General features: G+C 31.5%; 3 protein-coding genes across 3 annotated transcripts; 1 reads left to right on the top strand and 2 right to left on the bottom strand.

The window, feature by feature from the left end:
* Positions 1-8,189: 8,189 nt before the first annotated feature.
* DSM5745_03963 (uncharacterized protein) lies at positions 8,190-8,708 on the bottom strand (the record flags this gene model as incomplete). The annotated part of the gene is made up of 1 exon (XM_026745979.1): positions 8,190-8,708. One exon carries the CDS (start codon positions 8,706-8,708, stop codon positions 8,190-8,192), a length of 519 nt encoding a protein of 172 aa, XP_026604975.1.
* Positions 8,709-9,308: 600 nt separating this feature from the next.
* DSM5745_03962 (uncharacterized protein) lies at positions 9,309-9,800 on the bottom strand (the record flags this gene model as incomplete). Its single annotated transcript, XM_026745978.1, has 1 exon — positions 9,309-9,800. One exon carries the CDS (start codon positions 9,798-9,800, stop codon positions 9,309-9,311), a length of 492 nt encoding a protein of 163 aa, XP_026604974.1.
* Positions 9,801-11,507: 1,707 nt separating this feature from the next.
* Positions 11,508-12,017, top strand: DSM5745_03961 (RNase H; the record flags this gene model as incomplete). Its single annotated transcript, XM_026745977.1, has 1 exon — positions 11,508-12,017. One exon carries the CDS (start codon positions 11,508-11,510, stop codon positions 12,015-12,017), a length of 510 nt encoding a protein of 169 aa, XP_026604973.1.
* Positions 12,018-12,321: the final 304 nt, after the last annotated feature.

Raw genomic sequence — 12,321 nt, 5'->3', positions numbered from 1 at the left:
AAATTTATGCCTGGTAAAGTTAAATTTAACCTATATATTTAAAATATAATAATAGTATAATATATATATTTTAGTTATAATTAGTGGCTATTAAAATAACTTAAGTATATTAAGCTATATAATATATAATCTTACCCCTAGCCTAAAAAATTAATTAACCTTTTTAATAATTATAAAGCCTTTTATCCCAGTAATATATTACCTGCCTTTTTTACTTACTTATATTAATATATATAGCTACTAAACCTTTTATACTATATTTTTTTTTATTATTTATTATAACTTATTATTACTAAGGTTAGGGAGCCGCGGCCAGTCCCTTAAGTACCACTAACCTTAATATAAATACTTATAGTATTATTATAAATAACCTTTAATTTAACTTACTAAATATTATTAACTATATTTATTATATTAGGTATTATTAGCATTAAGAACCTTGTTTAACTAGCTAAAAATAATACTTATATAAAATTAATAACCTTACTAGCTACTACGCCCTATAAGTTAATATTAGTAATAAAATAGCTATACTATAGTAATTTACTAGGCTTTTCTTTACCTTTATTTTACCTACTAACTAAATTATCCTCCTAGCTATTATTTATAATATTTTTAGTATTTTTATTTTTTATATTTACTCCTGCCGTACTACTATTATTTTATAATTATTATTTAATAATACTAACCCTTGCTTAAAGCATATTATTTATAATATACTAGGCCTAGCCTAAGTTTATAATTACTTAATATTATAAAATTATTTACTAAAAATTTAAAAAAAAAGGCTTAAATATAATTTATTTAATAAAATATTTAGCTAACCACGGGGCCCTTTTAAGTTAGTATTAGTTTTTTATTATATAGGTTATTAAAGGGCTATTAAATAATACTTATTTTATTAGGACCTGGTTAAGTCTCTTAAAAAATAATAAAATATTATTATTAATATTAGCGTGTTATACCAGGTGTGTAAGAAGTTATTAAAAAACTATTTAAGTAGTATTTATATTTTATTCTAGGTGGTAGGATATATAATAAAAAAATAGGATATATATATAAGGGCTATATAATAAATAAAATAAAATTTATTTAAATTTAAAAGTTAGCTTAATAAGCTAGTAAAGTATAAATATTATAAAAAATTATTTATACCCTGCCTTTTTTTTTTTAAATATTTAAAGTATATTATATATAGCTAGTATAATAACTAAATTATTATTTAGTATTAAAAATAACTAGGGTGTAATAAATTAAAGCCTAGGTATATAATAAAAATATATATTAAAGTATATTAATTATTTATAAAATATTAAGGTATAATTACTTGCTTAAGGATTTTAGTAATCCCTAGGGTAATTATTATTATATAATACTTAATAAACCAGGCATAGCCTATAACCTTAAACCTATTTTTACTAACCTAGTAGTTAAAGTTTAGCCTAGTTATATATTAAAAACCCCTATTTTTATTACTAGTTAACTTAAGCCTACCTAAACGCACCTAGCTGCTATTATTTTTTATAAAGTTATTAAGTATAAAATACTAAAGGGTATTTAAAAAGCAGCCTTAGTATTATAATAGGTTTATTTATTTTTTAATACTTTTTAATTTTAAATTTTTTATAATAAAAAGCTTAAATATTAGTAAGAATATATAGTTTAAATATTTTTTATTTACTTAATTTACTAATATATAAATACCCCAACTTTTAGCAAGTAAGTTATAAAAAAAAATAAGAATAGGTTATTTAAAAGCCCGGGTAATAAGGCTTACTAGGCCTAGTAATATATTTATAAATATTATTATTTTATTAAAAATATACTATAAATAATATAAATTATGAGGCAGGCTAAGGCAGTACTTTTTAATAATATAATATTAAATAAATAAATTTATTAAAATTATTATATTATTTTATTAAACTTTATACTATATTCTTACTATTTTTAAGGGTTTAATACTATTACTAGGGGGCTAGCCCCCTTTATAAAGTTATAACTTTAATACCTAGTATGTAGGAAGCCTTTAAAAAATAGGGAAACTATAGTTAGGGTAGGCGCGGCAAGGCCTTTTTAAATTTTATATAAATAAATACTTAAGAATAGTTAAAAAATTAAGTAGGATAAAGCGGCTAAGATAAATACACTAGTAATATTAAAAGGCTTAAATAAGTATAAAGGTAGTAAATATAGTTATAACTAAAAATAAAAGCTAAAATTTATATAATATATTATTTTTAAGGCTATTTATATTACAGGGCAACCCTAATATTAACTAAAAATTATTTTATATAATAAAAAATAGTAATAGTATAGTTAGTTAATTTAATTTTATTTTTAATATTAATAAGGTTACTAGATTAATCCTAGCACAGGTACTTTTTTTTTAATTTTTTATTACCTAAGTATAATATATATTATTTCTTATATTTTTAAGTTTACCCCCTAGCGTAGTAACTACCTATTTTTAGTATATTTTATTATAAGCCTATCCTAGCACTAATTAATACCATGCTAAGTAAAATAAGGTAACTAACTTATTTATAACCTAATTTATATTAATCCAGGGTGTAATACCTTTTATAAAAAGTAGGAAATATTTTAAAATTATACTTAATTTTTTAAACTGCTATACTTAGCGTTTAAACTTATAAAATAAGAATATAACTTATAGGTTAAAGGCTAAAGGGCTATAAGTAAATAAATTAAGTAAGTAAATAATAATAAGTAGCTAAATATAAAATATTAGTATTTTAATAACTTTAATATTAATAAACTTACTAGTACTAAATACTTAATAATTTTAAGGGGTATATTTATTTAGCTAGCTTTTATAATTATTATTAAAAATAAGCAGGTATACCCCTAGGTATTTAAAAGTTTTAATAAAATTTACTTTATAAGTAGCATAGTTTTATATTTAAAAATTAAATTTTTAGTAAATACTATTAATAAGGTAGTTAGGTTAGCTTACTTTTATTAAAATATTATTTTAGGCCAGGTTTTTAGTAGTAAAGAATATGCTAGAATTTAACTTAGGGGTTTTACCTAGGACCTAAATTATTATTACTAGGAACCTATATTAAAGTTTAAATTAAAAAGTTAAAAAATTAATATAAAGCTTTACTATTATTTAGGTAATATTTAATATATAAGGCCCGTAGCGGGCATAAAAGCATTATTAAAGTTAGGATTATTAAAGTTACTGGGTAGGGTATTCCTAGCTTTTAAGTTAAAAAAAAATTAAGGAAATACTTTTTTAAGGGTAAATATAAAATATTTAAAAAAACTAAGATACTTTATAAGCTTATACTTATATTTTATAATAATAGTAGTAGTAATATTTAACACCCTAGGGATTACTAATTTAAAACATGTTAGCTATAAAGCTATTTAAAATAGTAACTACTTACGCGTAGGGGCCTAAAGGCTATAAATAAGTAAATTAAGTAGGTAAATTAAGTAGGTAAATTAAGTAGGTAAACTAAACTATAACTTATTATAATATAGGATTAAAATATAAGACTTTAGGGTTTTATCTAAAACCTAATTTAAGTTAGCTATAGGGTTATTATTAAAAAGGTTAAAACCTTAAAGTTTAACTTATACATGCCTTTACACAGGCGTGTAAATTTACTATAGCTTATAATAAAATATATAATAATAATAATAATATTTAATACCCCAGAAATTACTAATTTAAAACATGTTAATTATAAAGCCTTTTAAAATAATAATTACTTATATATATTATAGGGACCTAAAGGCTATAAGCAAGTAAATTAAATAAGTAAACTATTAAATTAAAATTACTAAAAAGTAATTATTTATAACCTTTAGTTAGGGGCCTTGCTTTTTTTTTATAATAAGTATTATTTTAATTATTATTATTAAAAAATAAAGCCGGCTCCTAAGTTTATATTATTATTAAATAAATACTTTTAGTTTAAGGGCCGGCCCCTTTACCTTTAAACTTTAAATAATTATTATATATAATTATATATTATATTAATTATAAAATTACTTAAAATATTAAGTACTTACACGGGAGCCTAAAAATTATAAATAAGTAAATTAAGTAAGTAAATAAATATAAGCCTATATTAAAACCCGGGCCTTTATAAAAAAACCTTTAAAATTATAATTTTATATAGTTATTACTTTTTTAATAATATATTTAAAAAATAAAATATAAATAAATATTACTTGTAGCACCCTGGGCTATAAATAACCTTTTTAATATTATATTTTATACCTAGTTAGCTTACTTTAATTTTAACTTAAAAAATAGTAACTATAGCTAAATTAAATTATATAACTATTTTTTTATATTATAATATATTAAAATATTTAAACCATGCCTAATATAATACTATATATATAAAATTATTAAAAACCTTAGCTTTTTTAATATTACTTAATAAGCTAACCCGGGAGTATCACGGGTAATATAAAAAATATAAAAATTAAAAATAAAAGGTTATTAAAACACAGGAACTAATTAAAATAGTTACCTTTAATATTATTTAAAAAATATATTTATAAAGGGCTTTTTAATATTACTTAATAAGTTAACCTTAATAGGGCCACGGGTAATATAAAAGTATATAAAAATATTGAATATTAAAGGCTAATAACATGTAGTTATTACTTAATATAAATACCTTTAGTATTACTTAAAAAACCTATTAATAAAAAAACTACTTAAAATAGCATGCTGGGTACAGGAATAAAAATATATAAAAAATAATAATAATAGCCTAGTAACTAGGTATACTATTTTTTATATATAATATTTTAATTATTTATTTTTATATTTTTACTAACCCCTTAATAATAAAAAATATAGGTATAAATATTTAAGTATATAAAAGTTATTTTAGGGGGCCTAGTTTATATAAGGCAAAGGTAGTAATAAAAAAAACCTTATATAAATTAAGCTTATAAATTTACTTGCCTTATACTTATAAAAATTAATTAAAACTAAATTTTAACTAGGTACTAAATAATATTTAAAAAGTTTAAAGTATTAATTTTAAGCCTTAAGGTATTAAAATTAAAAAAGTTATATAAATATAAAAAAAAAGTAAAATATTAATAAATATTAAGTATAGTTAGACCTAGGGAACCACACGGGGTATATATATTAAATATATAAATATTAAAATAAATATATATATTTAAAAGGCGTATAAAAAGGAGTGGTAAAAGCTAGTAAAACTAATATATATTTTATTAAAATATAAAAAAAGGCGGTAAATTATAGTAAAATAAAGAATTATATAACTATAAAAATAAAGCTAAGTATATATAGTGGGTGATATTCTATAGGCTTATACTTGCATCTTATAATAGTAGTAATAGTAATATTTAATGCCCTGGGGATTGCTAATTTAAAATATATTAATTATAAAGCTACCTAAAATAGTAACCACTTACGCGTAGGGGCCTAAAGGCCATAAATAAGTAAATTAAATAAGTAAACTAAGTAGGTAAACTAAACTATAACTTATTATAATATAAAATTAAGATATAAAACTTTGGGGTTCCGCCTAGGATTTAATTTAAATTAATTATAAAATTATTATTAAAAAGGTTAAAATTTTAAAGTTTAACTTATATATACCTTTATATAAGCATGTAAATTTACTATAACTTATAATAAAATATATAATAATAATAATAATATTTAACACCCTAGGGATTACTAATTTAAAACATGTTAATTATAAAGCCTTTTAAAATAATAATTATTTATATATATTATAGGGACCCAAAGGCTATAAGTAAGTAAATTAAGTAAGTAAATTATTAAATTAGAATTACTAAAAAATAATTATTTATAATTTTTAGTTAAAGGCCTTGCTTTTTTTTATAATAAGTACTACCTTAATTATTATTATTAAAAAATAAAGCCGGCCCTTAAATTTATATTATTATTAAATAAATATTTTTAGTCCAGGGGCCGGCCCCTTTATTTTTAAATTTTAAATAATTACCACGTGTAGTTATATATTATATTAGCTATAAAATTACTTAAAATACTAAGTACTTACACGGGAGCCTAAAGGCTATAAATAAGTAAATTAAGTAAGTAAATAAGTATAGGCCTATATTAAAACCCGGGCCTTTATAAAAAAATTTTTAAAATTATAATTTTATATAGTTATTATTTTTTTAATAATATATTTAAAAAATAAAATATAAATAAATATTACCTATAATACCCTAGGCTATAAATAACCTTTTTAATATTATATTTTATACCTAGTTAGTTTACTTTAATTTTAACCTAAAAAATAATAGTTATAGCTAAACTAAATTATATAACTATTTTTTTATATTATAATATATTAAAATATTTAAACCATGCCTAGTATAATATTATATACATAAAATTATTAAAAACCTTAATTTTTTTAATATTACTTAGTAAGCTAACCCAGGAATATTATAGGTAATATAAAAAAATATAAAAATTAAAAATAAAAGGTTATTAAAATATAAAAATTAATTAAAATAGTTATCTTTAATATTACTTAAAAAATATATTTATAAAGGGCTTTTTAATATTACTTAATAAGTTAATTTTAATAAGGCCACGGGTAATATAAAGGTATATAAAAATATTAAATATTAAAGGCTAATAATATATAATTACTACTTAATATAAATACCTTTAATATTACTTAAAAGGCCTATTAATAAAAAAACTACTTAAAATAATATATTAGGTGCAGGAGCAAAAATATATAAAAAGTAATAATAATAGCCTAGTAACTAGGTATATTATTTTTTATATATAATATTTTAATTATTTACTTTTATATTTTTACTAACCCCTTAATAATAGGAAATATAGGCATAAATATTTAAGTATATAAAAGTTATTTTAGGGGGCCTAGTTTATATAAGGTAAAGGTAATAATAAAAAAAACCTTATATAAACTAGGCTTATAAATTTACCCGCCTTATATTTATAAAAACTAATTAAAACTAAATTTTAACTAGGTATTAAATAATATTTAAAAAATTTAAAGTATTAATTTTAAGCCCTAGGGCATTAAAACTAAAAAAGTTATATAAATATAAAAAAAAAAGTAAAGTATTAATAAATATTAAATATAGTTAAACCTAGGAAACCACACGGGGTATATATATTAAATATATAAGTATTAAAATAAATATATATATTTAAAAGGCGTATAAAAAAAAGTGGTAAAAGCTAGTAAAACTAATATATATTTTATTAAAATATAGGAAAAGGTAGTAAACTATAATAAAATAAAAAACCATATAACTATAAAAATGGAGCTAAGCATATATAGTGGGTAATATATAGTGGGTGATAGTTTATGTATTTATAAATAAAAAAAAAAGTAATAAAACCTAGGCAGAGCAAGGGCTTATAACCTAAGGAAAGGAATAATAAGCCATAAAGTAAATAAATTAACTAACTAACTATCTAAGCTAGGTGGTGGCTACAAAACATAAAAATATTCGGGAGCGCCAAGCACCCGGGTCACGTGACCACGGGCAGTGATCCTCGACAACTTAGACTGTTGTCTCAGTACTCGTCAACGTTGTAAGCCAATCATAATACATCACGCTTTGTCTGAAGGGCGTGGGATTCGATTGGAGTCTTGAGATTGAAGCGACTGCGTAGAAGGCAATGTCTTTACAAGTTACGTAGTATATATCGATTAAGGCTGCGTAATAATAGTCAGATTCTTGTGACGTCCATAGCCGAGTATATGTTAAAGTAGCAGTCAGCAAGGTCTCAGAGACCTTGTATAGTGCCTCTGGGTCGTGTGGAATTAAGAAGACTGGCTGAGTCCTCACAATCCTAAAGTGTAAATAATGCAATCATGCAGGCGGGGGACAACCTCCAGTAAGGCTTTACGACAACACAGGTTCATATGGAATGCGGGCCGGTGTGAGTGCTGAGAAGGTAAAACATGTGTTACACATTGCTTGAACTACTCCATATACTTATACCACCTATACCATTTGAAACTGGAGACAAATAAACGAAATTGTCTTGATTGAGATAGGAGAAAGACTAAATAAGATAGTAGCAACAGACATAGGTCGGTACTCAAGCAGCATCACCCCAAATGTAAAACCTCCGGTGAAAAGCTCCTTTCAAACAGCCTTGATCTGCGTCTCTAGACGAATGAAGTAGCTCAAGGCCGTTCAAACAGCCACTCTAGGACAGGCCTGCGACCTTGAAGCGACTCAATCGTCTTTGCCATAGCGCGCATCTCCGCCGCGTCGAGTGTAAGCCGGTGATTTGGGTTGGCTTCAATCCTCATCTGGATGGCAGACACCATAGCCCTTTCGTCAAGGGTCACTGGTGAGAGTGGGCGGTCCGGCTTCAGCTCCGCCATCAATGTTATACGCATTTGTTCGAGATCCGAGTCCAAGGGGTCGGGTTCTCCCCGGATGCTCGATCCCTCCGCGAGTCTCTCACGCAGTCGTTCGGCATTCTCCCTGATGTGGTCGAGTGCTCCAGAGGAAGAGCGGCTGGCTGCGGTTGGAGTTGGGCCGGAGCTGTTGCTGTTGATATTGGTGTTGGATACTTCTGTGGTGGAGGTGTTGGTGGTGATGGCAGAGGAGTGGTTGTTTGTTGCGGAGGAAGAGGGACTGTTTGCTGCAGAGGAGGAAGCGTCGGCTTTGGAAGTAGACTTCTTGGTTGGAGCCATGGTTGTGGTATGGTAGGACGATGGAGTGATGGTATAATGACTGGATGGAGGAAGTGGATTGGGCATCAATGACCTGATGATTAGTTGGAGGATTTGGCTTTGGGCGGGGGTGATGGTCATTTTTATATCTGGTAGGACAAAGATTAGGAGTACTCTGTTTGTCGCTTTATGACTGTTTGGGTGACGGCAACTGCGGTTAGTGAGGGGAAAAGATATCACAAGGCCCTTTTTCTTGTCGTGTTATTACTTTTGGAATATGATTTTAAACGCAAACACAGCAAAAATGAAGTATATTCTGGAATTATACCTAGAATATGTACTTTGTTACAATATCCATTGAAAATATCAATATGTTCAATATACTGTCTCACCGTATTAAGAGGCGATAGGTAGTAAACTCTGAATACCACTTTTAATTCGGCATTTTCAGTGTATCCGACTGACTGTTATACAGCCAGGTCCAATCAAATATATTAAGAGAGCTCGAGAAAAGGAATTCAACCAGTCGTGGACGAAGGTGCCTTCCACCCTTCTCAACACGCCTTTGCTTTACCAGTACAACCATCTCGTCGCGGTTGATTTTGGGGTCCTTTTGTGCTGCTATGGCGGGCTCCACCTTTTTGTAAAGATCATCTCGCAAGAGTCTTTCTGTGGGCGCCATTGGGGGAGTACGTCCTCCCAGTGCTCTGTGGAAAAAGCCCGGTCCGTTTGCAGCCTCTGTTCTGGCCTTTCCCGTCCCTTTTCCATAACTCCCAGTCCCTCCATCATGAACCCGAGCTCCATTGCACTTAGGAGCGGTTCCAGTTCTCGCCGGACGAAGGTACGTCGGTAGGCATCGTCCTGACCCTCTCCCGAAGTTCCTGTAACATGTGCTCTTCCAGCACCATCGCGTCGGGCCTCAGTTGGGTGACTCGCGGCCGTTCTCTCAGCCGTCTCTAGTCTTCCCCGCATGGTCCTCTGGGCGCGCACCATTTCTCCAAGCGTCATTTGGGCGAGTGGGCGGGTGGCGTTCGCTGTCGTCGAAGGTCTGTTGGCAGCCCTCCTCCTGTCATTTTCGCGCACCGAGTCTTCAAGCGTCATCTGAAGTGTCATTGGGAGTCTGAGCGGTCGCCGTTTGCTCTGGTGAAAGTGTTGTTGTATGAAGCCATGCTTGTGGTTTGGTATGACGATGGAATGAGAATAGTTGGATGGGGGAATTGCTTTGGTCTCACCCGCAGGATGAACTAGTGGTTGGTTGGAGGTGGCTTTCGGCCGGGTTTAAGCCTATGTTTATATCTAGTGAGAGAAAGATTAGGTCGCACTACTCTCTTTGTAGCTTCATAAACATCTGGGAAAAGACAAAACGCCGGACTTGAGAAAAGGTGTCACAAGCCCGGCCTTTGTGTGGTTTTGTTGTAAGTCTATTCGAAATAAAAACCATAATTTCGATTTCAATGCTGTATTATCCCATATTGGCAGTCAATCTGCTTCAACCTATTTCCTTACAGAACCCGCAATGACATTTCACAACTCCAAGGATTGCTGTATAACCTCCAACGCTGGATCCTGTGTGATGCGCAGTAATGGGACTATTTGCCTGATTGAGGAAGCCCAGATTCGGCGTTGGATTAACAAAGGCCAGGGCCAGATGCACTGGCTGGACATATCTTTAGGATGAGCGATATTGCCGGTCATTGGCCCTAATCTTGAATAGAGAACTGGAAGCAACCCTTGAACTTATACTCCCAACTATCCCATATCTTGTTAATGCACCACCACAACCTATCTGCACCTGGCAGCGTCACGCAGGACCTCTAGAAACCTAGGCTTCGTGTAGATTGCCGCAATTGAGATCCTATTCAGCACCACAAGGCCATTGATGGTTACCGACACCCGACAGCGGTAACGAATGGCCGCAAGTGGAAATCCTGAAAATGACGTCGGAGCATTATCCGCCAGAAGAAAACATTCACATTCCATATTCCTTAGGTAGTTGAATTTGAATCATCAATGGATCGCCGGTTTGCTGCTTTTCCCAGTCAACCATTCAGGCTAGTATGGCGAAATGGTCACACACCTCTGACCCCGGGGCATATGTCGCTACGCAGAAGAGCTGCAGGTTCGAGTGCTGCGCCGGCATTACAAATGCTATCCATTCTTTTATTTCATTCTGAATTCGAAATGATGAAGTTGGGGTACTCCGTTCTGGGCAAAGCAATTGGTGGGTACCATGCGTCCACAATAAACCGTTGCCCTTGATATCGTTCGCAGGAATACGCACCCGGTAGGTCTCTCTAGATCAAACATGAACGAGCTGGGATCAACCCCGTCGCCCTGCGGACGGGGGATCGATTATGCAACGTGACCGAGTCGAAGCGTTTCCAGTGGCCAGCCAGGCTCGGAGAGCACCTACCTATTTGAATTGATTGCCAGTCGACTCGATCCTTTGCAGGGAGAACCCTGTACACCCGATGAATGAGAGCGCCTTGTACGACAAGTCCAACCAATTGCAAATTGCCATGCCTCTAAGGTTCATGTGATCGCCCACCGTCCAAATCGCAATTTCCAATCAACTCCCCTACCATGACACCCGCATGTCGGGCAACCATCCCCGCCAACCCCCGCGACGCTGATGGCGGACTGGCTCATTGTCACGCCCCCAGAACGTTGTATAAAAGGCTTTCCCTCCCCATCGAATCTGACACTCACACTCCATCTTCTATGCTCCCTGGGCAAAAGTAAAGGCGAGCGCAGTGAGCTTTACACGTCTGCACAATACATCCGCCGCATTCAACCACCACCCACCATCATCCAGTCACCATGGTCTACACCATGAAAATCTACACCGACGGCGGATGCCGCAACAACGGCTACACGAACGCCAAAGGCGCCGCCGCCGCAGTCTTCAAAACAAGACACAGGACACTTTCCTACACCCGCAAACTCCCCAGCACCGAGTCTCCGTCTCCTACAAGCCAGCGCGCCGAGATAACGGCGATAATCATCGCGCTTGAAGAGGCACTGCGGCGCTACAGAAACCTCGCCTCGGACCCCTATCTTAGCGTCACTATCTACTCGGACTCGAGGTACGCGGTCAACTGCATGAGCGAGTGGATTTACAAGTGGTCCAACAACGGCTGGAAGAACTCGATGGGGAACCCGGTCGCGAATCAGGATTTGCTCAGACGCGCGTCGAGCCTTGATGACGATTTGCGCGATGAGGGGGATGTCGAGTATATCTGGATTCCGAGGTCCGAGAACTTTAGGGCGGATGAGTTGTGTCAGGAGATACTGGATGAGTCTGACTCTGATTCGGATTCGGATTACTGATAGTAAGGGGTGCACTTGAGATCGAACCCGGCTTATACGGGCTATTCCGCTGGCTGGTCGCCGCAATTAGGGTTCTTTCACTGCTGGACCAGCGCTTCTGCATTCGCGAGACTCAATTGCACCCGCACCCGACCGTGTGCCTTGCATAAATGATCAATCCCTTATGTCTCTGCATGTATTCTCGGGCTTCATCTTCTAGTTCGCGGATTCAGGAGACCTCCAGATGGGAATGGGTGATTCTATATCCATCCATACCTCCACTGGCGAAACGGCGGGCGCAACCACACACGCACAAATTTCAAAG

Source organism: Aspergillus mulundensis, assembly GCF_003369625.1.
Source record: "Aspergillus mulundensis strain DSM 5745 chromosome Unknown scaffold_3, whole genome shotgun sequence".
Classification (NCBI taxonomy): domain Eukaryota; kingdom Fungi; phylum Ascomycota; class Eurotiomycetes; order Eurotiales; family Aspergillaceae; genus Aspergillus; species Aspergillus mulundensis.
The sequence above is the reverse complement of the archived record's forward strand: the minus strand, read 5'-3'. Positions and strand labels throughout refer to the sequence as shown.